Source organism: Triticum urartu, chromosome 7A, assembly GCF_056163025.1.
Source record: "Triticum urartu cultivar PI428250 chromosome 7A, HENAU_Tu73, whole genome shotgun sequence".
In the NCBI taxonomy this organism is placed as follows: Eukaryota; Viridiplantae; Streptophyta; class Magnoliopsida; order Poales; family Poaceae; genus Triticum; species Triticum urartu.
The window spans coordinates 735,208,783-735,234,783 of NC_141879.1; the positions used below are offsets into that span (position 1 = coordinate 735,208,783).

The following is a 26,001-nucleotide window of genomic DNA, read 5'->3' on the forward strand; positions in this document are numbered from 1 at the left end:
TAATTTTGCTAATATTACTCTATTTTACTACTCTAAGGCTCAAAATCTAATAATTTGCAGGTTGTGCAATAGGTGCACATGTAAAGTCTAAAATAAAAAAAATGAAAACTAAAAATAAACTGAGAAAAGAATGTTGGTGGCCAGCCGAGTTGAGAAAAGAATGTATCCAATAAATGCTTATTTTTGGCAGGAATAGCAGAGAAACTAGTTCTTCTTTTCAGTGCTCGTATTATTTTCTTAGTTCGTACTACCATCTTTCTTTACTTGAGAAGAAAATGGTAGATAACAACACCCAGCCATTACTTACAAACGTACTGCCCATGCAGCATTGTCAGCAATGCAAATTAAATTTGTCCAAGGAAAAATCTTAGAGTTATTGATAATAAAAAATAATTCAAGCATACGGTGCACAGATTCAGGGGCTATTCGGCTCGATTGTCTCGGATCTGCTGTCAATTCACATGCCATTTACATCTACTAGTATTCGATATATTCACCTACCGAATTAGGTTTGGTTTCTGTAAGCACTTGGTTGAATGCTGTGGGCACTCCTTGTAGCTTCACAACATGCCGTGTTCCATGGTCCAGCCTGACAAAACTTTTGTTGCAAACATAAGACGCTTGATATTTTCGTCAGTCACTGCCATGCCATAGGGTTGCTCAATCAATGGGGAAGATAAGAAGCAATACCTTTTTCACACGGCTTGTCGCGATCCAGTCATAGTGATTATCCGATCATGTGAGACGATTGGAGGCTCCTAGATAGTGATCTGTCTGGACTATCTGGTGGTCCGTTACTCTTCTGTAGATTAGCTCTTAGCACTAACTGGATGTAGGTAGGACCAACATGCAGGAGAACTGGAGAATAGTTGACTTCTTCTCGCACCACCCGGAGAGTCTGCACATGTTCACCTTCCTCTTTGATGATGTTGGCATCCCACTCAACTACAGGCACATGGACGGTTTTGGTGTCAACACCTACACCTTGATCAGCAGGGATGGAAAGGCTCACCTTGTTAAGTTCCATTGGAAGCCTACATGTGGTGTCAAGTGCCTCTTAGATGATGAAGCCGTTACTGTTGGAGGCACCTGCCACACCCATGCCACAAAGGACTTGACTGATGCTATTGCAGCTGGGAATTACCCAGAATGGAAGCTCTTCATTCAGACCATTGATGCTGATCATGAGGATAGATTTGACTTTGACCCTCTTGATGTCACCAAGACCTGGCCAGAGGATATCATCCCACTGCAACCAGTTGGACGGATGGTCCTGAACAAGAACATCGATAATTTCTTCGCAGAAAACGAACAGCTTGCTTTCTGCCCAGCAGTCACTGTCCCTGGAATCCACTACTCTGATGATAAGCTGCTCCAGACAAGGATTTTCTCCTATGCTGATACCCAGAGGCACCGTCTCGGTCCAAACTACTTGATGCTTCCTGTGAATGCCCCGAAATGTGCTCACCACAACAACCATCATGATGGCCTAATGAATTTCATGCACAGGGATGAGGAGGTACATTGTTCTTTAAAACTTTTGCATCCCCTTCTGCTTGCATGATGCAGTATTTCCTCCGATTGACAGAAATAATGTATAGTTAAGTTATGTTTCAAGTTCACTGCAGTTACATATATTTGGCTTGATTTTCAGGTGAACTACTTCCCTTCAAGGTTTGATTCTACTCGTCATGCTGAACAGTACCCTATTCCTCCTCGTGTTCTGTTTGGCTGCCGGGAAAAGGTATGCAAATTGGAATGTTAGAATTCTAATTCTATTCGTACTACTGCCAGTCCCTTTGCATGTAGCCAAACTGTTTCCAGTTATTATTTATTGCTATTTGCTAATGATGACTAAAATACTCTGTGAATTAAACTCCTACCATGTGTTTTGACAAATTGTTTGCTACATTTGTAATTTTGGAACTGCGGTGTATTATCGAGAAAGAGAACAATTTCAAGCAGGCTGGCGAGAGATACCGTTCCTTCGACCCTGCCAGGTTCCATCCCAAACTCAGTTTGATTTGTTTCAAGTCTTTAGGCACATAGAAGAAATCAAGCAGCGTTGCTAACCGAAGTGTTTCTTATATGAACACGCAGGCAAGCCGTTTCCTCCAGCGGTGGGTTGATGCGCTCACTGATGCTCGCGTAACCCATGAAATCCAGGGCATCTGGGTGTCATACTGGTCACAGGTACACTTCTGTTCTTTATTTTCAGTTGACCATGCACACTGCTCTACTGTTACATGTATCTGGGATTATTGAAACACACTGAAACCAACCATGCTTTTACCAATGCTGTTTGCAGTGTGACGCGTCCCTCGGGCAAAAGCTGGCGTCGCGGCTCAAGATGAAGCCGAACATGTAGATGGGCAATAAGGAGAGAACCAGTCGCTCACCCGCCTCGGTTGGTGTCAGATCGAGCCAAGGAGGGTGCAGCATGAACTGAATATGTGCTCTGTGGGTGTAGCCATGAATAAAAATGTGTAACAGTGAAATGAACATCGTATGTAATACCGATGAACAATGATAGTTGGTGTTGTGAACCGGTGTTGCCGGGTTCTTCTGTCGTACTGTGTCTGTGCAAAAGAGAAAATAAAAGACAATGTGTTGGTTAATCTTTGATGTGTTCCATCTTCAGTCTGATAGAAGCTTTGATGATCCATTTTGTTTGGCTCTCCTGCCACTGCTGTTTCATAATTTGAAATGTGGTACTTTTCATAAACAAAAGTGCACCTAATTTCAGATGAAGAGATTTTTCTGCCGGAAAAAAATTCAAATAGGAAGGAAAAAAAGTTTTTAGAGTCTGTCAGACAACCTCTAGGCCACCCTGCACAGAGGTCAGAGTTCATCAACCAGACTGAAGTGCTTGCCTCCTTATTGGTAAAGGATGCAGCGGTACGAGCCTATAGAACAGATCCTGTTCAAGTAAGGTCGTGCTACAAGCTGCAGCGCCTCGCCTTATAAACCGGTGCCGCTCCCCGCGAACTAGCAAGGTGGGACTAATGTAGGGGGGTGCGCAGCAGCGCAGGCAGGGCCGGCCCTGGGTAGGGGCAAGAAGGGCGACGCCCTAGGGCCCAGCCCGATTGGGGGCCCCGACCCTGTGCATATATATACTACACAACCGAACAAGACGGGCCTTAAAGCATGTAGCGCACGTACTGTTAAAAAAACTAGTAGGTTACTTCAATTGTAAAAGGCACAATCCCAGTCTCGTTTCAATCGATCCATCTCATAACACCAGCCGCCGTTGTTTCTTATTCCTGTATCCTCGTTCCCCGTTCTGCTCCTACTCCCGAAGCATGCAGCATGCCTAGCAAATTAATGGATATTGCTGCTATACTTGATTCCTTTGATACCCTTTCAGTTTCTCCATCTCACTCCTCTATGGATTTGCCTATAACTATTCTCATCTAGCGGACGGCCACAGGCAGAGACAACACTTCATAAGCTCAGTTACTTTGCAAGTTGCAGCAGGACATTTTCTTCTTACTACTCTAAGGCTCATATATTAATATTTTGCAGGTTGTGCAACAGGTGCACATGTAAAGTATAAAATAAAAACTAAAAATAAACAAACTTTTTTTCTTTACCTAATATTTTTTTCTTTTCTTTTATTAGTCTTTTTATTTTTTTTAATTTTGCTAATATTACTCTATTTTACTACTCTAAGGCTCAAAATCTAATAATTTGCAGGTTGTGCAATAGGTGCACATGTAAAGTCTAAAATAAAAAAATGAAAACTAAAAATAAACTGAGAAAAGAATGTTGGTGGCCAGCCGAGTTGAGAAAAGAATGTATCCAATAAATGCTTATTTTTGGCAGGAATAGCAGAGAAACTAGTTCTTCTTTTCAGTGCTCGTATTATTTTCTTAGTTCGTACTACCATCTTTCTTTACTTGAGAAGAAAATGGTAGATAACAACACCCAGCCATTACTTACAAACGTACTGCCCATGCAGCATTGTCAGCAATGCAAATTAAATTTGTCCAAGGAAAAATCTTAGAGTTATTGATAATAAAAATAATTCAAGCATACGGTGCACAGATTCAGGGGCTATTCGGCTCGATTGTCTCGGATCTGCTGTCAATTCACATGCCATTTACATCTACTAGTATTCGATATATTCACCTACCGGATTAGGTTTGGTTTCTGTAAGCACTTGGTTGAATGCTGTGGGCACTCCTTGTAGCTTCACAACATGCCGTGTTCCATGGTCCAGCCTGACAAAACTTTTGTTGCAAACATAAGACGCTTGATATTTTCGTCAGTCACTGCCATGCCATAGGGTTGCTCAATCAATGGGGAAGATAAGAAGCAATACCTTTTTCACACGGCTTGTCGCGATCCAGTCATAGTGATTATCCGATCATGTGAGACGATTGGAGGCTCCTAGATAGTGATCTGTCTGGACTATCTGGTGGTCCGTTACTCTTCTGTAGATTAGCTCTTAGCACTAACTGGATGTAGGTAGGACCAACATGCAGGAGAACTGGAGAATAGTTGACTTCTTCTCGCACCACCCGGAGAGTCTGCACATGTTCACCTTCCTCTTTGATGATGTTGGCATCCCACTCAACTACAGGCACATGGACGGTTTTGGTGTCAACACCTACACCTTGATCAGCAGGGATGGAAAGGCTCACCTTGTTAAGTTCCATTGGAAGCCTACATGTGGTGTCAAGTGCCTCTTAGATGATGAAGCCGTTACTGTTGGAGGCACCTGCCACACCCATGCCACAAAGGACTTGACTGATGCTATTGCAGCTGGGAATTACCCAGAATGGAAGCTCTTCATTCAGACCATTGATGCTGATCATGAGGATAGATTTGACTTTGACCCTCTTGATGTCACCAAGACCTGGCCAGAGGATATCATCCCACTGCAACCAGTTGGACGGATGGTCCTGAACAAGAACATCGATAATTTCTTCGCAGAAAACGAACAGCTTGCTTTCTGCCCAGCAGTCACTGTCCCTGGAATCCACTACTCTGATGATAAGCTGCTCCAGACAAGGATTTTCTCCTATGCTGATACCCAGAGGCACCGTCTCGGTCCAAACTACTTGATGCTTCCTGTGAATGCCCCGAAATGTGCTCACCACAACAACCATCATGATGGCCTAATGAATTTCATGCACAGGGATGAGGAGGTACATTGTTCTTTAAAACTTTTGCATCCCCTTCTGCTTGCATGATGCAGTATTTCCTCCGATTGACAGAAATAATGTATAGTTAAGTTATGTTTCAAGTTCACTGCAGTTACATATATTTGGCTTGATTTTCAGGTGAACTACTTCCCTTCAAGGTTTGATTCTACTCGTCATGCTGAACAGTACCCTATTCCTCCTCGTGTTCTGTTTGGCTGCCGGGAAAAGGTATGCAAATTGGAATGTTAGAATTCTAATTCTATTCGTACTACTGCCAGTCCCTTTGCATGTAGCCAAACTGTTTCCAGTTATTATTTATTGCTATTTGCTAATGATGACTAAAATACTCTGTGAATTAAACTCCTACCATGTGTTTTGACAAATTGTTTGCTACATTTGTAATTTTGGAACTGCGGTGTATTATCGAGAAAGAGAACAATTTCAAGCAGGCTGGCGAGAGATACCGTTCCTTCGACCCTGCCAGGTTCCATCCCAAACTCAGTTTGATTTGTTTCAAGTCTTTAGGCACATAGAAGAAATCAAGCAGCGTTGCTAACCGAAGTGTTTCTTATATGAACACGCAGGCAAGCCGTTTCCTCCAGCGGTGGGTTGATGCGCTCACTGATGCTCGCATAACCCATGAAATCCAGGGCATCTGGGTGTCATACTGGTCACAGGTACACTTCTGTTCTTTATTTTCAGTTGACCATGCACACTGCTCTACTGTTACATGTATCTGGGATTATTGAAACACACTGAAACCAACCATGCTTTTACCAATGCTGTTTGCAGTGTGACGCGTCCCTCGGGCAAAAGCTGGCGTCGCGGCTCAAGATGAAGCCGAACATGTAGATGGGCAATAAGGAGAGAACCAGTCGCTCACCCGCCTCGGTTGGTGTCAGATCGAGCCAAGGAGGGTGCAGCATGAACTGAATATGTGCTCTGTGGGTGTAGCCATGAATAAAAATGTGTAACAGTGAAATGAACATCGTATGTAATACCGATGAACAATGATAGTTGGTGTTGTGAACCGGTGTTGCCGGGTTCTTCTGTCGTACTGTGTCTGTGCAAAAGAGAAAATAAAAGACAATGTGTTGGTTAATCTTTGATGTGTTCCATCTTCAGTCTGATAGAAGCTTTGATGATCCATTTTGTTTGGCTCTCCTGCCACTGCTGTTTCATAATTTGAAATGTGGTACTTTTCATAAACAAAAGTGCACCTAATTTCAGATGAAGAGATTTTTCTGCCGGAAAAAAATTCAAATAGGAAGGAAAAAAAGTTTTTAGAGTCTGTCAGACAACCTCTAGGCCACCCTGCACAGAGGTCAGAGTTCATCAACCAGACTGAAGTGCTTGCCTCCTTATTGGTAAAGGATGCAGCGGTACGAGCCTATAGAACAGATCCTGTTCAAGTAAGGTCGTGCTACAAGCTGCAGCGCCTCGCCTTATAAACCGGTGCCGCTCCCCGCGAACTAGCAAGGTGGGACTAATGTAGGGGGGTGCGCAGCAGCGCAGGCAGGGCCGGCCCTGGGTAGGGGCAAGAAGGGCGACGCCCTAGGGCCCAGCCCGATTGGGGGCCCCGACCCTGTGCATATATATACTACACAACCGAACAAGACGGGCCTTAAAGCATGTAGCGCACGTACTGTTAAAAAAACTAGTAGGTTACTTCAATTGTAAAAGGCACAATCCCAGTCTCGTTTCAATCGATCCATCTCATAACACCAGCCGCCGTTGTTTCTTATTCCTGTATCCTCGTTCCCCGTTCTGCTCCTACTCCCGAAGCATGCAGCATGCCTAGCAAATTAATGGATATTGCTGCTATACTTGATTCCTTTGATACCCTTTCAGTTTCTCCATCTCACTCCTCTATGGATTTGCCTATAACTATTCTCATCTAGCGGACGGCCACAGGCAGAGACAACACTTCATAAGCTCAGTTACTTTGCAAGTTGCAGCAGGACATTTTCTTCTTACTACTCTAAGGCTCATATATTAATATTTTGCAGGTTGTGCAACAGGTGCACATGTAAAGTATAAAATAAAAACTAAAAATAAACAAACTTTTTTTCTTTACCTAATATTTTTTTCTTTTCTTTTATTAGTCTTTTTATTTTTTTTAATTTTGCTAATATTACTCTATTTTACTACTCTAAGGCTCAAAATCTAATAATTTGCAGGTTGTGCAATAGGTGCACATGTAAAGTCTAAAATAAAAAAATGAAAACTAAAAATAAACTGAGAAAAGAATGTTGGTGGCCAGCCGAGTTGAGAAAAGAATGTATCCAATAAATGCTTATTTTTGGCAGGAATAGCAGAGAAACTAGTTCTTCTTTTCAGTGCTCGTATTATTTTCTTAGTTCGTACTACCATCTTTCTTTACTTGAGAAGAAAATGGTAGATAACAACACCCAGCCATTACTTACAAACGTACTGCCCATGCAGCATTGTCAGCAATGCAAATTAAATTTGTCCAAGGAAAAATCTTAGAGTTATTGATAATAAAAATAATTCAAGCATACGGTGCACAGATTCAGGGGCTATTCGGCTCGATTGTCTCGGATCTGCTGTCAATTCACATGCCATTTACATCTACTAGTATTCGATATATTCACCTACCGGATTAGGTTTGGTTTCTGTAAGCACTTGGTTGAATGCTGTGGGCACTCCTTGTAGCTTCACAACATGCCGTGTTCCATGGTCCAGCCTGACAAAACTTTTGTTGCAAACATAAGACGCTTGATATTTTCGTCAGTCACTGCCATGCCATAGGGTTGCTCAATCAATGGGGAAGATAAGAAGCAATACCTTTTTCACACGGCTTGTCGCGATCCAGTCATAGTGATTATCCGATCATGTGAGACGATTGGAGGCTCCTAGATAGTGATCTGTCTGGACTATCTGGTGGTCCGTTACTCTTCTGTAGATTAGCTCTTAGCACTAACTGGATGTAGGTAGGACCAACATGCAGGAGAACTGGAGAATAGTTGACTTCTTCTCGCACCACCCGGAGAGTCTGCACATGTTCACCTTCCTCTTTGATGATGTTGGCATCCCACTCAACTACAGGCACATGGACGGTTTTGGTGTCAACACCTACACCTTGATCAGCAGGGATGGAAAGGCTCACCTTGTTAAGTTCCATTGGAAGCCTACATGTGGTGTCAAGTGCCTCTTAGATGATGAAGCCGTTACTGTTGGAGGCACCTGCCACACCCATGCCACAAAGGACTTGACTGATGCTATTGCAGCTGGGAATTACCCAGAATGGAAGCTCTTCATTCAGACCATTGATGCTGATCATGAGGATAGATTTGACTTTGACCCTCTTGATGTCACCAAGACCTGGCCAGAGGATATCATCCCACTGCAACCAGTTGGACGGATGGTCCTGAACAAGAACATCGATAATTTCTTCGCAGAAAACGAACAGCTTGCTTTCTGCCCAGCAGTCACTGTCCCTGGAATCCACTACTCTGATGATAAGCTGCTCCAGACAAGGATTTTCTCCTATGCTGATACCCAGAGGCACCGTCTCGGTCCAAACTACTTGATGCTTCCTGTGAATGCCCCGAAATGTGCTCACCACAACAACCATCATGATGGCCTAATGAATTTCATGCACAGGGATGAGGAGGTACATTGTTCTTTAAAACTTTTGCATCCCCTTCTGCTTGCATGATGTAGTATTTCCTCCGATTGACAGAAATAATGTATAGTTAAGTTATGTTTCAAGTTCACTGCAGTTACATATATTTGGCTTGATTTTCAGGTGAACTACTTCCCTTCAAGGTTTGATTCTACTCGTCATGCTGAACAGTACCCTATTCCTCCTCGTGTTCTGTTTGGCTGCCGGGAAAAGGTATGCAAATTGGAATGTTAGAATTCTAATTCTATTCGTACTACTGCCAGTCCCTTTGCATGTAGCCAAACTGTTTCCAGTTATTATTTATTGCTATTTGCTAATGATGACTAAAATACTCTGTGAATTAAACTCCTACCATGTGTTTTGACAAATTGTTTGCTACATTTGTAATTTTGGAACTGCGGTGTATTATCGAGAAAGAGAACAATTTCAAGCAGGCTGGCGAGAGATACCGTTCCTTCGACCCTGCCAGGTTCCATCCCAAACTCAGTTTGATTTGTTTCAAGTCTTTAGGCACATAGAAGAAATCAAGCAGCGTTGCTAACCGAAGTGTTTCTTATATGAACACGCAGGCAAGACCGTTTCCTCCAGCGGTGGGTTGATGCGCTCACTGATGCTCGCGTAACCCATGAAATCCAGGGCATCTGGGTGTCATACTGGTCACAGGTACACTTCTGTTCTTTATTTTCAGTTGACCATGCACACTGCTCTACTGTTACATGTATCTGGGATTATTGAAACACACTGAAACCAACCATGCTTTTACCAATGCTGTTTGCAGTGTGACGCGTCCCTCGGGCAAAAGCTGGCGTCGCGGCTCAAGATGAAGCCGAACATGTAGATGGGCAATAAGGAGAGAACCAGTCGCTCACCCGCCTCGGTTGGTGTCAGATCGAGCCAAGGAGGGTGCAGCATGAACTGAATATGTGCTCTGTGGGTGTAGCCATGAATAAAAATGTGTAACAGTGAAATGAATATCGTATGTAATACCGATGAACAATGATAGTTGGTCTTGTGAACCGGTGTTGCCGGGTTCTTCTGTCGTACTGTGTCTGTGCAAAAGAGAAAATAAAAGACAATGTGTTGGTTAATCTTTGATGTGTTCCATCTTCAGTCTGATAGAAGCTTTGATGATCCATTTTGTTTGGCTCTCCTGCCACTGCTGTTTCATAATTTGAAATGTGGTACTTTTCATAAACAAAAGTGCACCTAATTTCAGATGAAGAGATTTTTCTGCCGGAAAAAAATTCAAATAGGAAGGAAAAAAAAGTTTTTAGAGTCCGTCAGACAACCTCTAGGCCACCCTGCACAGAGGTCAGAGTTCATCAACCAGACTGAAGTGCTTGCCTCCTTATTGGTAAAGGATGCAGCGGTACGAGCCTATAGAACAGATCCTGTTCAAGTAAGGTCGTGCTACAAGCTGCAGCGCCTCGCCTTATAAACCGGTGCCGCTCCCCGCGAACTAGCAAGGTGGGACTAATGTAGGGGGGCGCGCAGCAGCGCAGGCAGGGCCGGCCCTGGGTAGGGGCAAGAAGGGCGACGCCCTAGGGCCCAGCCCGATTGGGGGCCCCGACCCTGTGCATATATATACTACACAACCGAACAAGACGGGCCTTAAAGCATGTAGCGCACGTACTGTTAAAAAAACTAGTAGGTTACTTGAATTGTGAAAGGCACAATCCCAGTCTCGTTTCAATCGATCCATCTCATAACACCAGCCGCCGTCGTTTCTTATTCCTGTATGCTCGTTCCCCATTCTGCTCCTACTCCCGAAGCATGCAGCATGCCTAGCAAATTAATGGATATTGCTGCTATACTTGATTCCTTTGATACCCTTTCAGTTTCTCCATCTCACTCCTCTATTGATTTGCCTATAACTATTCTCATCTAGCGGACGGCCACAGGCAGAGACAACACTTCATAAGCTCAGTTACTTTGCAAGTTGCAGCAGGACATTTTCTTGGGTCAAAGGCCTACAAAGTTCTTGTAATTTCATAGTCCTTTTCCGCTTGATTTTTGTACTGTTTTTCTTTGTTTTCCAGCGATTCCCTGACTGATCTTCTATTTCTGTACGGGGTTGTTCATTTGAGGATACGAGGACCCTAGGATGACCTGATATGCTTGGGATTGGATAGCTGGATTTCTTCTATTTTTCATCAGACAAATTCAGGTACTTCGACTCCTTTCTTGTAAAATGTTGGCTAAAAACATGATTTTGAGAAAGAAGAAAGAAAATGCTAGCAGATAAGTTAGATCCGATATATTTTATTTAGTAATGAAAAAAGGATGTTTTTTAGGCATAAAAATGTTGTGCTTTGTATCTTTTTTTTGCACCGATTGTGCTATGCATCGATGTAATATATATTTTTCACTATATTAGGCCCACTTTTTAAGTTCGCCCCGGGCCTCTAAAAAGTCAGGACCGGCCCTGAGCGCAGCGCCTCCTCTCGGTCGCAGGCTCGTGGGGTCGTTGGCCCATGCGGTTGGGCTGGAGAATAGACACAGCGCGGCCCATCTGAGTGAGATACGTAGACAGAGCTCAGCCAGCCCATATGAGAAGTACCTGTTTCGTATGTCTTTTCTTTCCTTTTTCGTTGCAAAAATCTGCTCTCTCTTTTTTTCTTTGCATAAAAAAAGGCTTTTCGTTTTTATTCCCTGTGATTTCGAATTAATTTCGTTTTCTTCCGCAAAGAAGATGGAATTTTCTTTTTTGGTAAGTATCCGAGAAATGTTTTTAGGGAATACCTGAGAAACTTTGTTAAGTTGTTTTTCCAGTATACTTGTATTCTCTATTTTTTACATCAAAAAGTGTATACCCATGCAGCATTTTCCGAAATACAATTAAACTGGTCCAGGGGAAAAGCTCCACGGTTATTAATCCAACAGAAAAAAAAAACATTGGAAAAGTGGCCAGCACACTGCCAGCTAATAACTAAGAACAAAATTGAGTTCCGTACATGATAATGAAGTAAAAAAAAAGTTGCTATATGATATAACATAAAAAAAACATGCGCTTCTTCTCTTTGCTGGCTCACTTCTTCAAAGTTAATTCTGTCGAATTTCCAGTCCACTTTGTTGGCTAAGCTACTTTTGTTGCATTTCCAGCGCTCTCTGTTGAAGCACTGTCCCAGTGTCCCACCTTGTGGGCTCAGCTTCTTGCTGCAGGTTCAGGGAATAATCACCCAACTTCCCTTTTCCTTGACCTTCTTCATTTGCTGAAGTTGGTCTCAGTGTTGTGCTGGAACTGCCTGTGCTGCTAATCTTCAAAAGTTGTTTTTGTTGGCTCAGTCACAAAAACAGCCACCTGTTCTTTCCTTTTCCTTTTCCTTAAAAAGATCCAACACACGCCACAAAACAGCCACCTGTTCTTTCCTTCTTCACCCTGAACTTCTGTTTTCTTCCTACATAAGGAATAGAAAAACTTATCATTGGTTCTCATCAGGCAGTTTTGATTGTTCCCATCAGGCAAAACAAGCAATTCCTTCTTTGACAAACTGTAGCAGGTTGCAACTGATGTCAATAGAACAGAACAGGTTTTTCGGGGCAATTGCCAACCTCATTGTCTAACTTGTCCAGAAACATACAAGAGCTAAATATTTTTGCCAACAATATATCTGGCACTATCCCATCGGATATCAGAAACTTGATAGGCCTGGAGGTGCTTGTTCTTGGTCGCAACTTGCTCAATGGGATAATTCATGAGAGCATAGGGAAGCTTGCACAGCGGGATGTAAATGGCAAATAAACGGCGTTCACAAGTCCCGTTTAGTTAGTTTTATCTAGCTTGATAGTTCATTCTCCCCGGGAAAAAAAACAAATTATTGAACTGTTAAGACCATAAGTGGGTTTAAACGGGACCCACTTTGCATCCCAAAGTCAATTAATATGGATCGAAGGGAGTAATAAAAACATAGAAGAACTAATGCTAATTGGTTTCCATCAAACAGATGGACCCGATTGTTTCATTCATTGCACCGCGCCTTGATAAATCACTGGGGCCTCCTGGACTACATCATGGGGGGCAGGTGCAGCTCAGGAGCATTTAATCAGGGAGAGCAAGTCAGTTTCGGCACAGGTGCAGAAGTGGTCAAATTCAGTCCTAGGTCACTAACATGAATAATGGTACCGGTACTAATTTAATCCGGCAAAAGGCTCGCCGGCATCATCCAAATTCTGTATCAGAAAGAAAGAGCTTGTAGCTCCAATGATCCATACCGAGGAGAGAGAGAAAAGAACCACCCAAATAACCAGCCCGATGCAGCAAACCATGTGGCGGAGGGGTACACCGCTGCCACGGCGCCTCTTCGGAATCAGATGTCTTGTGCTTCTCCTACTCTCCACCATGGGGGTCATGCACGCACACGACGACGACGAGGGAGCTCTCACGGCTTTCAAGGAAAGGATTTCAGACCATTCCGGGGTGCTGGCCTCCTGGAACCGGAGCATCAGCTACTGTGTCTGGGAGGGCGTCACGTGCAGCCGGAGACATCGGTCGAGGGTGGTTGCTCTGGACCTAAACTCTCAGGGGATCTCCGGCACTATCTCCCCCGCCATCGGCAACCTCACGTTCCTCCGCACGCTCAACTTGAGCCTCAATCCCTTGCACGGCAAGATTCCTCCCAGCATCGGCTCCCTCCGACGTCTCAAGTACCTTGGTGCAATCCCAAGCAACATTAGCCGCTGCACCAACCTCAGGGTGATGATAATTGCTGACAACAAGGGGTTGCAAGGAAGCATACCTTCTGAGATCGGCAACATGCAATCGCTTCGTGTTGTACACCTATACAACAACAGCCTCACTGGGACCATCCCCTCATCACTTGGGAACCTCTCACAGGTGACCATCTTGTCCCTGGCAGCTAACCATCTCGAGGGATCAATCCCCGAGAGCATTGGGAACAATGCACATCTCGGGTTCCTTCAGCTGGCCATGAACAACCTCTCAGGTTTGCTTCCTCTTTCGCTGTACAACCAGTCATCTCTGTACATGTTTTTTGTGACGGACAACTACCTGCATGGCCGTCTACCAGCTCATCTGGGAAGAAGCCTTCCTAGCATACAGCAGTTTGGATTTGGGAATAACCGATTCACTGGAGTTGTGCCTCCATCACTGACTAATATCTCCAGACTCCAGCTTTTTGATGTTGCAAATAACGGATTCAGTGGGGTTGTCCCTTCAGACTTGGGAAAATTGCAGTATCTTAGAAGGTTTAATCTGGTTGGAAACAAGTTTGAGGCAAACAATGAGCAAGAATGGCAATTCCTTACTTCTTTGACAAACTGTAGCAGGTTGCAACAGATAAATATAGAACAGAACAGGTTCTCGGGGCAATTACCAACCTCATTGTCTAACTTGTCCACAAACATCCAAGAGCTAGATATTTTTAACAACAATATATCTGGTACTATTCCATCAGATATTGGAAATTTGATAGGTCTTGAGGTGCTTATTCTTGCTGGCAACTTGCTCACTGGGGCCATTCCTGAGACCATAGGGAAGCTTATACAATTGAAGAGGCTACATCTGAGTTCCACCAACTTATCAGGATTCATCCCCTCTTCCATCGGAAACCTCACTGGTCTTTATAGGCTTGGTGCAAGCTTCAACAGCTTGGAGGGACCGATTCCATCAAGCATTGGAAATTTGACAAAACTTTCAGCACTAGATATATCGACGAACCATCTTTCTGGCTCAATTCCAAAGGAAATTATGCAACTATCATCCATCTCAATTTATTTGGCTTTGTCTTACAACTTGCTGGAGGGACCTCTACCTTCAGAGATTGGCAATTTGGTAAATCTCGAACAGCTTATCCTATCAGGGAACCAGTTGTCTGGTAAAATACCTGCAACCATTGGTGGCTGCGTGGTCCTGGAAACCCTCTTGATGGATGGCAATTCATTCCAAGGAAACATCCCTCCCACTTTGAAGAACATCAAAGGGCTTACTGTACTGAATTTGACGAACAACAAACTGAACGGTAGCATCCCAGGGGAACTGAGCAATATTACCAGCTTGCAGGAACTGTATCTTGCACATAATGATCTGTCAGGGTCAATCCCTGAACTCCTTGGTTATTCAACATCTCTGCTCCACCTCGACATATCGTTCAACAATTTACAAGGTGAGGTACCAAAAGAAGGGATTTTCAGGAATTTAACTGGACTATCAATTTTTGGAAACAATGAGTTATGTGGTGGAATACCACAGCTTCAACTGCCAAAATGTCCAAGCTCCAAGAGAGGCTTGCCAAAGTCCCTGAGAATAGCTGTCCCTGCAGCAGTTGGTATCCTAGTCTTACTTGTAGCTCTTGCTTTAGCTGGATTTCTGTACAGAAAATTTAAGTCAGGATTGAGGAAAGAACAACTGTCACCTCAGAAGATTGACCTTCCAATGGTTTCATACAACGACATACTCAAAGCAACGGACGGGTTTTCAGAAGCCAATCTGCTTGGGAAGGGAAGATATGGTACTGTATACAAAGGCACTCTAGAAAATTTTGCTGCCGCTGTGAAGGTGTTTAATCTGCAGCAATCTGGATCCTACAAGAGCTTCCTGGATGAATGTGAGGCACTAAGAAGAGTTAGGCACCGTTGCCTTGTAAAGATCATCACATGTTGTTCAAGCATCAACCACCAAGGCCAAGACTTCAGAGCGCTAGTCTTCGAGCTCATGCCCAATTTCAGCTTAGACCGCTGGATCCACCCAGATATTGAAAGCCAAAACAGAATGGGAACACTCAGCCTGTCACAGAGGTTAGATATCGCCGTTGACCTCGTGGATGCTATAGACTATCTTCACAATGGTTGCCAACCTTCCATCATCCATTGCGATCTCAAGCCAAGCAACATTCTTCTCACAGAGGACATGAGGGCTCGTGTTGGGGATTTTGGCATTGCTAGAATTCTAAAAGAAGCTGCAAGCGAAGCTTCTGCAAGTTCCCTTAGCTCCATGGGAATAAGAGGATCCATTGGATATGTTGCTCCAGGTAACTGAATATGCTCCCCCTATGCTTGAAATGATCACATTTAATTAGATATATGTTTTTTAAGGCTTAATTAGATACAATATATGTATATGAAATAACTTCTGTGCATACCTGTTTATACCCCGAATTGTTTCAATCCATTGTAGAATATGGAGAAGGGCTTCCAGTATCTACTTATGGTGATGTGTACAGCCTTGGGATCACCTTGATCGAGATGTTTACTGGAAGGTGCCCGACAGATGATATGTTTAGAGATGGGTTAACCCTGCAATACTTTGCAGAGGCAGCAGGTCTATCTGGGAATGTCATGGAGATAGCAGACTCCAACATCTGGCTGCATGATGAAGCAAACGATAGCACTGATACAGAAAATATAAGCAGAGCCAAGGAATGTTTGGCTGCCATCATCCAGCTTTGTGTCCTATGCTCAAAGCAATTGCCCAGAGAAAGGATGTCAACAAGTGATGCTGCTGCAGAGATGCATGCCATCAGAGATGCCTACCTCAGTAGTCAGTGAAGTGATGTTAAATCATATGAAGAAACCACTACCAAATGCCGATAACCATGGGTTCTCCAAGTATATTATTGAGATCTGTACTATATTGTGATGTAAAGTCTATCAACTGGTACTGTATTATTCACTTTATACACGTTATCATTTGTGACAGCATTGCTGTGGTCTAGGGTATAAAGAACACAAGAACATATGCCTTCCATCAGTTTTATTCCAGTCAACCAATTTCTGAATCAACCAGCCGCTAAGTGCAAGAAACAAGTCGCGGCTCGCCTACTGTTTAATCCAAATTTCAGCACTGGCTTTTGTTTCCAAGTTACTTGTGTTGCGCTTCCAGCCACTTTTGCTGAAGTATCATCCTTTGTTGGTATCAACTAGATGCTGGCATGCTGCAACCTCAGGGCTAATTCAAGAGGGGAAACAGGGGTGCTACGTGAGAAGAACAAAACTCAAGAAATGTGTGTGTAAAGTATCCAGTACATCACAAGACATACACCAACTCTCTTTGCAGACTCGGTCTTCCAAAGTCAATTCTATTGCACTTCCGGCCTCTTTTGTTGAATTATCAACTTCACTGGGGAAACTACATGCTGCAACTTCAACTTCAACTTCAGGGCTAGTTCAAAGGGAACGAAACACCGAACTTTCCTTTTCCTTCAAAAAAAATCCAACACGAGCACTTGTTCAACTATGGGCCCCTAAACACCAGCCACGCGTTCTCATCTATACTCTTTTTTTTTGACAAAAAACATAGAAGAATTCAGGCTAATTGGTTCCCATCAGACAGAGACAGTCTTGATTGTTTTATTCATTGCATTGGGACCTCCTGGACTACATCACTGGGACCAGGTGCAGCTGAGGAGCAATTAATCAGGGACAGCACGTCAGTTTCAACACAGCTGCATAAGTGGTCAGATTCAGTCCGAGGTCACTAACATCGACAACTTGGTACCAGTACTATTTTAATTTCGCGAAAGGCACACCAACATCGTGCAAATTCTGTATCAGAAAGCTAGAACTTGTAGCTCCAATGTTCCATACCAAGGAAGAGAGAGTGAAAATAACCACGCACAGAACCATGTGGCGGAGGGGTACACCGCTGCCACGGCGCCTCGTCGGAATCAAATGTCTTGTGCTTCTCCTGCTCTCCACCATGGGGGTGACGCGCGCACATGACGGAGATGAGAGCGCTCTCGAAGCATTCAAGGAAAGGATTTCAGACCATTCAAGGGTGCTGTCCTCCTGGAACAGGAGCATCAGTTACTGCGCCTGGGAGGGCGTCACGTGCAGCCAGAGGCACCGATCAAGGGTGGTCGCTCTGGACCTCAACTCCCAGGGGCTCGCCGGCACCATCTCCCCTGCCGTCGGCAACCTCACGTTCCTCCGCACACTCAACTTGAGCCTCAACCCCTTGTACGGTAAGATCCCTCCCAGCATCGGCTCCCTCCACCGCCTCAGGTACCTTGGCCTGCAAGGGAACATGCTCACCGGTGCGATTCCAAGCAACATTAGCCACTGCAGCAGCCTCAGGAAGATGGTAATTGCTGACAATAAGGGGTTGCAAGGAAGCATACCTTCTGAGATCGGCAACATGCAATCGCTACGTCTTGTACACCTATACAACAACAGCCTCACCGGGACCATCCCGTCATCACTAGGGAACCTCTCCCAGGTGTCCATCTTGTCCCTGGCAGCTAACCATCTCCAGGGATCGATCCCTGAGGGCATTGGGAACATCCCATCTCTCGAGTTCCTTCAGCTGGCCATAAATAACCTCTCAGGTTTGTTTCCTCTTTCGCTGTACAACCAGTCATCTCTGCACAGATTTTATGTGGCGGACAACAACCTGCACGGCCGTCTACCAGCTGATCTGGGGAGAGGCCTTCCAAACATGCAACAGTTTGCAATGGGGGACAATCAATTTACTGGAGTTGTGCCTCCATCACTAACTAATCTCTCCAGACTCCAGGTTTTTGATGCTCCAAATAACGGATTCAGTGGGGTTGTCCCTTCGGAGTTGGGAAGATTGCAGTATCTTAGATGGTTTTGTCTGGATGTGAACAAGTTCGAGGCAAACAATGAGCGAGAATGGCAATTCCTTATTTCTTTGACAAACTGTAGCAGGCTGCGACTGATGTCTATAGAACAAAACAGGTTCTCGGGGCAATTGCCAACCTCAGTGTCTAACTTATCCACAAACATCCAAGAGCTAAGTATTTTGGCCAACAATATATCTGGTACTATCCCATCAGATATTGGAAATTTCATAGGTCTGGAGGTGCTTCATCTTGGTCACAACTTACTCACCGGGATAATTCCTGATAGCATAGGGAAGCTTACACAATTGAAGGAGCTACACCTGGGCTACAACAACTTATCAGGATTTATCCCGTCCTCCATTGGAAACCTCACCGGTCTGTCTAAGTTTGATGCAAGCTTCAACAGCTTGGAGGGACCAATCCCATCAAGCATCGGAAAATTGACCAAACTTTCACAACTAGATCTATCAAGAAACCATCTTAATGGCACAATTCCAAGTGAAATTATGCAACTATCATCGATCTCAATATATTTGGCTTTGTCTTACAACTTGCTGAAGGGACCTCTTCCTTCAGAAGTTGGTAAGTTGGTAAATCTCGGGCAGCTTCTTCTATCCGGGAACCAACTGTCTGGTAAAATACCTGCAACCATTGGTGGCTGCGTAGTCCTGGAAACCCTCTTAATGGATGGCAATTCATTCCAAGGAAACATCCCTCCCAGTTTGAAGAACATAAAAGGGCTTACTGTGCTGAATTTGACGAACAACAAACTGAATGGAAGCATTCCAGGGGACCTGAGCAATATTACCAGCTTGGAGGAATTGTATCTTGCACATAATGATCTATCAGGGCCAATACCTGAACTCCTAGGTTATTCAACATCACTGTTCCACCTCGACATATCCTTCAACAATTTACAAGGTGAGGTACCAAAAGAAGGGATTTTCAGGAATTTAACTGGACTATCAATTGTTGGCAACAATGAGTTATGTGGTGGAATACCACAGATTCAACTGCCAAAATGCCCAAGCTCCAAGAAAGGCTTGCCAAAGTCTCTGAGAATAGTTGTCCCTACAACAGGAGGTATCCTGGTCTTCCTTGCAGCTCTTGCTTTAGCTGGATTTCTGTACACAAAATTTAAGCCAGGGTTGAGGAAAGAACTACGGTCACCTCAGACGACCAAGATTGACCTTCCAATGGTTTCATACAACGACATACTCAAAGCAACGGATGGGTTTTCAGAAGCCAATCTGCTCGGGAAGGGAAGATATGGTACTGTATACAAAGGTACTCTAGAAAATTTCGCTGCGGCTGTGAAGGTGTTTAATCTGCAGCAATCCGGATCCTACAAAAGCTTCCAGGATGAATGTGAGGCACTAAGAAGAGTTAAGCACCGTTGCCTTGTAAAAATCGTCACGTGCTGTTCAAGCATCAACCACCAAGGCCAAGACTTCAGAGCACTAGTCTTCGAGCTCATGCCTAATGGCAGCTTAGACCGCTGGATCCACCCAGACATTGAAAGTCAAAACAGAAATGGAACACTCAGCTTGTCACAGAGGTTAGATATCGCTATTGACCTTGTGGATGCTTTAGACTATCTACACAATGGTTGCCAACCTTCCATCATCCATTGCGATCTCAAGCCAAGCAACATTCTTCTCACTGGTGACATGAGGGCTCGTATTGGGGATTTTGGTATCGCTAGAATTCTTAATGAAGGTGGAAGCGAAGCTTCTGCAAATTCCCTTAGCTCCATCAGAATAAGAGGATCCATTGGATATGTTGCTCCAGGTAACTGAATATGCTCCCCCTATGCTTCACATGATAACACCAGATTAGGTATATGTTCATGAAACAACTTCTGTGCATAACTTCCCCGCAAAAAAAAAAAAAAAAAAAAAAAAAACCTTCTGTGCATACCTGTTTGAACTCCAAATTGTTTCAATCCAATGCAGAATATGGAGAAGGGATTTCCGTATCAACTTATGGTGATGTGTACAGCCTCGGGATCACCTTGATCGAGATGTTTACCGGACGGTGCCCGACAGATGATATGTTCAGAGATGGGTTAACCCTGCAATACTTCGCAAAGTCAGGTGGTATTCCTGGGAATGTCATGGAGATAGCAGACTCCAACATCTGGCTGCATGATGAAGCAAATGATTGCAATGATACAGAACATGTAACTATAGCTAAGGAATGTTTGGCTGCCGTTATCAAGCTTGGTGTCTTATGCTCAAAGCAATTGCCTAGAGAGCGGCTGTCAACAAGTGATGCTGCTGCAGAGATGCATGCCATCAGAGATGCCTACCTCGGTAATAGTGATGAAGTGATGTCGAACTATATGAAGAAACCACTACCATATGCTGATTAGCATGGGTTCTCCAAATTGATTATTGAAATCTGTAGTTATATTGTGGTGTAAACTCTATCAACTGGTACTGTATTATCCACCTTATACGTGTTATCATTTGTGCCAACATTGGTGTGGTCTAGGGTATAAATAAGACAGACATATGCCCTCCATCAATTTATTTCAGTTAACCAATTCCTGAATCAACCAGGCTCTGCAAGAGAAGAGTCGCGGCTCGGGGTGACTTTTGTTTCTAAGCTGCATATGGTTCTGAGATTGAGAATTCCTCATTTGGTTTCACATTCTTAAGCATGATTACTCCATTCTTAATTGGGCCTATAACTCATAGCAGAGCATACACATTTGAATTTCTTTATTATCTTCTTGAACAATTACTTTTTGTCAATTCATATTCCATAGAATATCTAGTGTACCCTTGAGCAAATAAAAGAAAATATTTACTAAAAACAACAATGATAAGAATATTTACTAACCATTCATCACTGTACACAGTACACACAGTTGATACATAAGTAATAGCCCCTGTTCAAGGATTCGTCCGATTAATCTCTACTCGTACGGTCAGCGAGTAGCCGATAAACTGATAAATCAGCCGATTAACTTGCCGTAGCCTATTAATCCCCTACTCGCCAGCCAAACGAGCAGCTACCAGGTAACGATTTCCTCAACAATGGTAATAGCTAGATTATTAAGCGCAAGAATGACAAGATTATGAAGCTAAACTACTCTACCTAACTCCCTCCTGGTGAAAAACATGCCAAAACATACCGAATGTGTGAGCTGTCAATATCGACGTACTTGGACCAGTATGCCTTGTATTTGGAGATGGGTCAAACCCTGCAATACTTTGCACATGCAGCAAGTCTTCCTGCGAATGTCATGAAAATAGCAGATTCCAACATCTGGCTGCATGATGAAGCAAACAATAGCACTAATACAGAAAATATAACCAGAGACCAGGAATGTTTGGCTGCCATCATCCAGCTTGGTGTCCTATGCTCAAACAACTGCCTAGAAAAGGAATGTCTACAAGTGACGCTGCTGCAGAGATGCATGCTATCAGAGACACCTACCTCAGTAATCAGTGATTAATTCATGTCAAATCATATGAACAAACCAGTACCACATGCCGATTAACAAGGGTTCTCTGAATTTATTCTTGAATCGGTAGTATATTGTGATTCAAACTATGAGCTGGTACTGTATTAACCAACAAAAAATATCACTACCAGATGAGGTGAAAAAAGGTGCTACATGTGAAGAGAAAATTCAATTAAAATGGGTGCTGTAAAAAGGTTCTACATGAGCACATCACTAGACATAACTGAGTCAGTTCTCCAGAGTTACCTTTTGTTGCATTTCTAGCCACCTTTGTTGAAGCACTATCCCTCGTTGACTCAGATTCTTGCTGCAACTTCAGGTTCAGTGCTACTTCAAAGGGAACAACTTCAGGTTCAGTTCTAGTATTCATAGGGAATGAGCACTGAACCTTCCTTTTTCCCTAAAAAAAATCCAGCACAAGCTCTTCGCAAACAGCTACCTGTTCATTCTCCACTCTCAGCTTCTCTTTTCTTCTTAGAGAAGGCATAGAAAAATTACTCCATTTGTTTCCAAATTCTTACGCATAATTACTCCGTACTTATTGGGCCTGTAATTCATATACCAGATAATAAACAGTTGGGTTTCTTTATTACCTTGTTGAACATTTACTGTTCTTCCAATTATTTTTTGTATCCTTGAATGAGCAGAAGAATATTTACTATGCTGTGACTTAGAAATCACTGTGCATGTAGTTGATACATGAGAAAAAGCTACTCCCTCCGTCCCATAATGTAAGACGTCTTTTGACACTAGTGCAGTGTTAAAAAACGTCTTACATTATGGGATGAAGGGAGTAGATTATTAAGCACAAGAATGACAAGATTATGATGCTGAACAATGTTAGACATATCACTGCTCTACCTAACTCGCTCCTGGTGAAAAACTCGTGGCACAAAAGTACCAAAACAGAATGATACATATGTCATTGTTTGCTTGCGTAGCAATGCCGAATGTGTGAGCTGTCAACATCGACATACTTGGACCAGTAGGCCTTGTACTTGGAAACGGCAAGGTCCAGCCAGGGCTTGTAATTCCCATTATAGTGAACTACCGCTGCATTCTCGATTTCAGCAATGTCAACAGCAGGATCATAGCCAAGGCCCAAGACATGCCAAGTGTGATCCAATGGGTGTGTCAAATTGTAGAATGTAATTAGTCCTGGAGGTAATGTGCCCAGCTTCCACAACTTGCGATCCTCATTCTGCCAAAAGAGCTTCTCTTAGTAAGTGAAACCAATAAAAGCTACTGACAAGCGATTGTTGTAAGATACACCGTAGACATAACATACACGGTAGGATAAATGTAGTTCAACAATATAACAATATTTTTTTGCTCCATTACTTACCAAATTTTGCCAATAATGGTATATTCCAGTGATGTTTCGCTTCTTCCACTCCTTCAGGTCAAACATGTTCATTCCAAAAGCCCAACCACAAGCACGTGGATCAAAGTTCTCAGAGATCTTAGGATGTGAGAAGTTGAGATAAGTGTCGAAGCGATGGAAACTTTCTTTGCAGGTTTCAACAGCACCATTTACCATCCCTTTAAGATCAACATCCCAGAGGGGTGTCAAGTCCTTCTGCACAACAACATCATCATCGAGAAACAGTATCTTGTCAAGCTTGGGATGTATCTCTGGCATGTAGAACCTCAGATGGTTGAGCATAGACAAATATTTTGGGTTCCTGTACTTCAGATTTTCAGTCCCATCAGAGAGTGATGACGGGTCATGTGCTTTAAAGTAGAATTCCTTGAGACGAGCTGACTCAAGTTGCCGCATAACCAAACAATAAGACGAATTGAGCCACTTGAAATTGTCAATGTTCTCCACGTGGACAGTAGCAGGGCGGGGAGAATGACTGATGAACCACATCTTCATAGCTGCAAAATTAAGCTTGTCAGTGACGATGTGGAACACATGCTTATTTGGCTCCTTGGCATTTGTCACGGTTGATCTGACAACTACTGAGGCTGCAAGGACATTATCAGAAAATATAGCATAGTGATAGAGTGACCGATCATCGAGCTTTGCTTTATCTTCTTCGTCCTTCAAAGCAGCAGCTTGAAAATACTCCTTGATCACACCATCACGGAGATGATAATCGGTTATCAACTGCATATGTAGGCAGTGCAAGGGCATGGGAACCGTCTTTGCAGCATGCTGAACCAGGAATGTGTTTTGCTTTTTCGCAGTGTCGATATTAAGTTCCGCTGACTGCAGCATAACACGCAATCTTCTGGATACTTCATCAGAGTTGTACAGAACATCTCTAGCTGAAGACAACACATGCCCCATTGCTTTTGCTCTCTCTAAAGCGCTGCAGAACAAGAGAGGGTGATAAATATAACACATCGTTCCATGCCAATGCGAACAAGAAACTGAAGAAAAGACTGAAAAAATTCAGAGGTGTAAAATGAAGTACCTTGAATCCAGTTCACTGTCCATATGTGCATCTCCAATAGCTGCTTTGCTTTCTTTTATGCACTTCATGAGTGATGCATACAAGTCGGGCTCATTCTGGGAACGTGCAATGGTGGCGTACACCTTTGCCATTATTATCTGATCTATCATGAGCTTCACCGTGGAGTCTGTATTTGTGTGGTGAAACTCCTGCCTCCAGATATTGTAACTGACTTTCACTTTATTATCAAAGTTCCTCGAGCTGTTTGTGGCCGCATTTCGCAGCTGGAGCTCGGCCTCCTTGTCCATCTGAAGCAACTCTTGAATCCGCTGCTCCTTTCTTCTACGTCGAAATACCTGCAGGAACCGTGTGATGTTTACAACAAGGCGGCAACAATGAATATGAGCTTGACAATTTAGGGAGTGAACCAGAAACACTTGCGATGTACTCCCTCCGTTCCGAATTACTTGTCGCAGGTATGGATGTATCTAGATGTATTTTAGTTCTAGATACATCCATTTCTGCGACGAGTAATTTGGAACGGAGGAAGTAAAGATGAACGAATATCCACCATCTTACAAAACAACTATGCAAGACAAATAATATTTGACCTCTCGCTTTAGCTTTATTGGATCGGGTCTTTGGGTTGCCGAAACCGCTGCAGTTGAAACAATGTTGGCTTCTGATCCAGCGGCCAGTTGCTGCTCCTCTACAGTCTCTTGCTACCATAACAGAAGAAGAACCACCGGTGAGAATTAGAAACTAAAACAGTGAGCCAAATATTTTTGTTCATGGCATACAATTTCAGCAGCCGGATAGCTATCTCTGGGCAGCAGAGGGTTCTCCCAGATAGAGGACGACGCGAACTCCCTGGCGGTGACCTTGAACAGCTTGATCCGGCCATCCTGGTCCGTGTACGCGATGGTCTTGTTGAAATCCTCCACATCCTGCCCAAGCAAACATAACCCCACATTGTTTCACATTGCACAATCACACACACGGTTCCAAAATTCCTGGGCTGAGAAGTCAGGTACAGTATAACCTGCAAATCGCCGCACCCGGGGCAGCTCCGGGGACTGGCCTCCCGTGCGCTGGAAAATGAAGGTGGCGTCAGAATGAGAGAATTTCAAGCACGGCGCGGGCGTCGGAACGGAGAGTCTGGCGGCAACGGCGGTACTTACGCTCGGTGGCGGTGGTCGGAGAAGAGCCGCCGCGACACCGCCGATCTGACGGAGGGGACGTGGACGACGACCTGCGGGGCCGGAGCGGGAGGAATCGTCAGGAGCGAGGAAGGAAGGAGGGAAAGAACCCCTTTTTTTCCGCGGGCTCGTGCTGCGCCGCCGCATTCCGCCATTGCGGCCGGCGAGGGCAGGGGATAAGAGTGCGCGTGCGTGCGGGCTGGTGAGCGGTGCGGACGGGAGGGGAGGGGTACCTGGAAGGAGAGGAAGAGGAGGAGCAGGAGGAGCGCGACGAGGCCGGAGCGCCGCCGCCACGCCGCCGCCGACGAGGGGTTGGGGGGCAGGGAGGGGAACGCCATGGAGGAGTGGAGGTGGGGTGATGGGGGTGGGGCCGGTGTCGATTTTTCGGGGGACGAATCGCCGGGTGGCGCTAGCGGGAGCAGGGCCGCCGTTTTTCCGTTCGGATCGCAACGGGAATGGAGGGGAAACTGTTACGGCCACATGTGGTGGTACACCCAAGGCAGTGGCGGCGTCCATTTGATATCATGAGCCATGGTTTCTCACGAAATTGAAGCTCCCCTTTTTGTTTTCTAGCCTAATTTTGTTAA

General features: G+C 44.1%; 6 protein-coding genes and 3 pseudogenes across 7 annotated transcripts; 5 read left to right on the forward strand and 4 right to left on the reverse strand.

The window, feature by feature from the left end:
• Window positions 1-802: 802 nt before the first annotated feature.
• Window positions 803-1,865, forward strand: LOC125519345 (catalase isozyme 1-like). Its single transcript, XM_087534921.1, has 2 exons — window positions 803-1,519; window positions 1,655-1,865. Exons 1-2 carry the CDS (start codon window positions 848-850, stop codon window positions 1,763-1,765), a joined length of 783 nt encoding a protein of 260 aa, XP_087391047.1. The 5' UTR covers window positions 803-847; the 3' UTR covers window positions 1,766-1,865.
• Window positions 1,866-2,803: 938 nt separating this feature from the next.
• LOC125526210 (small nucleolar RNA U3) lies at window positions 2,804-2,938 on the reverse strand (annotated as a pseudogene).
• Window positions 2,939-4,431: 1,493 nt separating this feature from the next.
• LOC125530310 (catalase isozyme 1-like) lies at window positions 4,432-5,500 on the forward strand. Its single transcript, XM_087534922.1, has 2 exons — window positions 4,432-5,153; window positions 5,289-5,500. Exons 1-2 carry the CDS (start codon window positions 4,482-4,484, stop codon window positions 5,397-5,399), a joined length of 783 nt encoding a protein of 260 aa, XP_087391048.1. The 5' UTR covers window positions 4,432-4,481; the 3' UTR covers window positions 5,400-5,500.
• Window positions 5,501-6,437: 937 nt separating this feature from the next.
• Window positions 6,438-6,572, reverse strand: LOC147962455 (small nucleolar RNA U3; annotated as a pseudogene).
• A 1,522-nt stretch (window positions 6,573-8,094) lies between these two features.
• LOC147962456 (catalase isozyme 1-like) lies at window positions 8,095-9,875 on the forward strand (the record flags this gene model as incomplete). The annotated part of the gene is made up of 5 exons (XM_087534198.1): window positions 8,095-8,787; window positions 8,923-9,014; window positions 9,203-9,268; window positions 9,369-9,462; window positions 9,578-9,875. Coding segments are annotated over 5 exons (1,005 nt in total), but the record flags the coding sequence as incomplete, so codon positions are not given.
• A 198-nt stretch (window positions 9,876-10,073) lies between these two features.
• LOC147962457 (small nucleolar RNA U3) lies at window positions 10,074-10,208 on the reverse strand (annotated as a pseudogene).
• Window positions 10,209-13,039: 2,831 nt separating this feature from the next.
• On the forward strand, window positions 13,040-16,302 carry LOC125521196 (uncharacterized). Its single transcript, XM_048686255.2, has 2 exons — window positions 13,040-15,785; window positions 15,932-16,302. The coding sequence occupies exons 1-2, from the start codon at window positions 13,052-13,054 to the stop codon at window positions 16,300-16,302; spliced, it is 3,105 nt and encodes a 1,034-aa protein (XP_048542212.2). The 5' UTR covers window positions 13,040-13,051.
• Window positions 16,303-17,329: 1,027 nt separating this feature from the next.
• Window positions 17,330-20,877, forward strand: LOC125521195 (uncharacterized). 2 transcript variants are annotated; one of them, XM_048686253.2, is made up of 2 exons: window positions 17,330-20,129; window positions 20,294-20,877. In XM_048686253.2, exons 1-2 carry the CDS (start codon window positions 17,330-17,332, stop codon window positions 20,710-20,712), a joined length of 3,219 nt encoding a protein of 1,072 aa, XP_048542210.2. In that variant the 3' UTR covers window positions 20,713-20,877. The 2 variants fall into 2 exon arrangements, with proteins under 2 accessions (XP_048542210.2, XP_048542211.2); XM_048686254.2 differs by having other exon boundaries at window positions 17,834-20,177; window positions 20,294-20,505.
• Window positions 20,878-22,611: 1,734 nt separating this feature from the next.
• Window positions 22,612-25,822, reverse strand: LOC125521197 (putative galacturonosyltransferase 3). The gene is made up of 8 exons (XM_048686257.2): window positions 25,648-25,822; window positions 25,397-25,467; window positions 25,258-25,306; window positions 25,016-25,162; window positions 24,827-24,937; window positions 24,237-24,571; window positions 23,159-24,131; window positions 22,612-23,014 (listed from the first exon to the last, which is right to left on the reverse strand). The coding sequence occupies exons 1-8, from the start codon at window positions 25,750-25,752 to the stop codon at window positions 22,736-22,738; spliced, it is 2,070 nt and encodes a 689-aa protein (XP_048542214.1). The 5' UTR covers window positions 25,753-25,822; the 3' UTR covers window positions 22,612-22,735.
• Between the last annotated feature and the right edge of the window lie 179 nt (window positions 25,823-26,001).

Bases quoted from the DNA above. Each gene is read 5' to 3' on its own strand.
- LOC125519345 (XM_087534921.1), top strand. From the start codon at position 848: ATGCAGGAGAACTGGAGAATAGTTGACTTCTTCTCGCACCACCCGGAG. The intron at 1,520-1,654 runs GTACATTGTTCT...CTTGATTTTCAG, and splicing joins TCATGCACAGGGATGAGGAG to GTGAACTACTTCCCTTCAAG.
- LOC125530310 (XM_087534922.1), top strand. From the start codon at position 4,482: ATGCAGGAGAACTGGAGAATAGTTGACTTCTTCTCGCACCACCCGGAG. The intron at 5,154-5,288 runs GTACATTGTTCT...CTTGATTTTCAG, and splicing joins TCATGCACAGGGATGAGGAG to GTGAACTACTTCCCTTCAAG.
- LOC125521196 (XM_048686255.2), top strand. From the start codon at position 13,052: ATGCAGCAAACCATGTGGCGGAGGGGTACACCGCTGCCACGGCGCCTC. The intron at 15,786-15,931 runs GTAACTGAATAT...AATCCATTGTAG, and splicing joins CATTGGATATGTTGCTCCAG to AATATGGAGAAGGGCTTCCA.
- LOC125521195 (XM_048686253.2), top strand. From the start codon at position 17,330: ATGTTCCATACCAAGGAAGAGAGAGTGAAAATAACCACGCACAGAACC. The intron at 20,130-20,293 runs GTAACTGAATAT...AATCCAATGCAG, and splicing joins CATTGGATATGTTGCTCCAG to AATATGGAGAAGGGATTTCC.
- LOC125521197 (XM_048686257.2), bottom strand. From the start codon at position 25,752: ATGGCGTTCCCCTCCCTGCCCCCCAACCCCTCGTCGGCGGCGGCGTGG. The intron at 25,307-25,396 runs GTAAGTACCGCC...TTCATTTTCCAG, and splicing joins TCCGACCACCGCCACCGAGC to CGCACGGGAGGCCAGTCCCC. The intron at 24,938-25,015 runs GTATGCCATGAA...CTGTTATGGTAG, and splicing joins GCTATCCGGCTGCTGAAATT to CAAGAGACTGTAGAGGAGCA.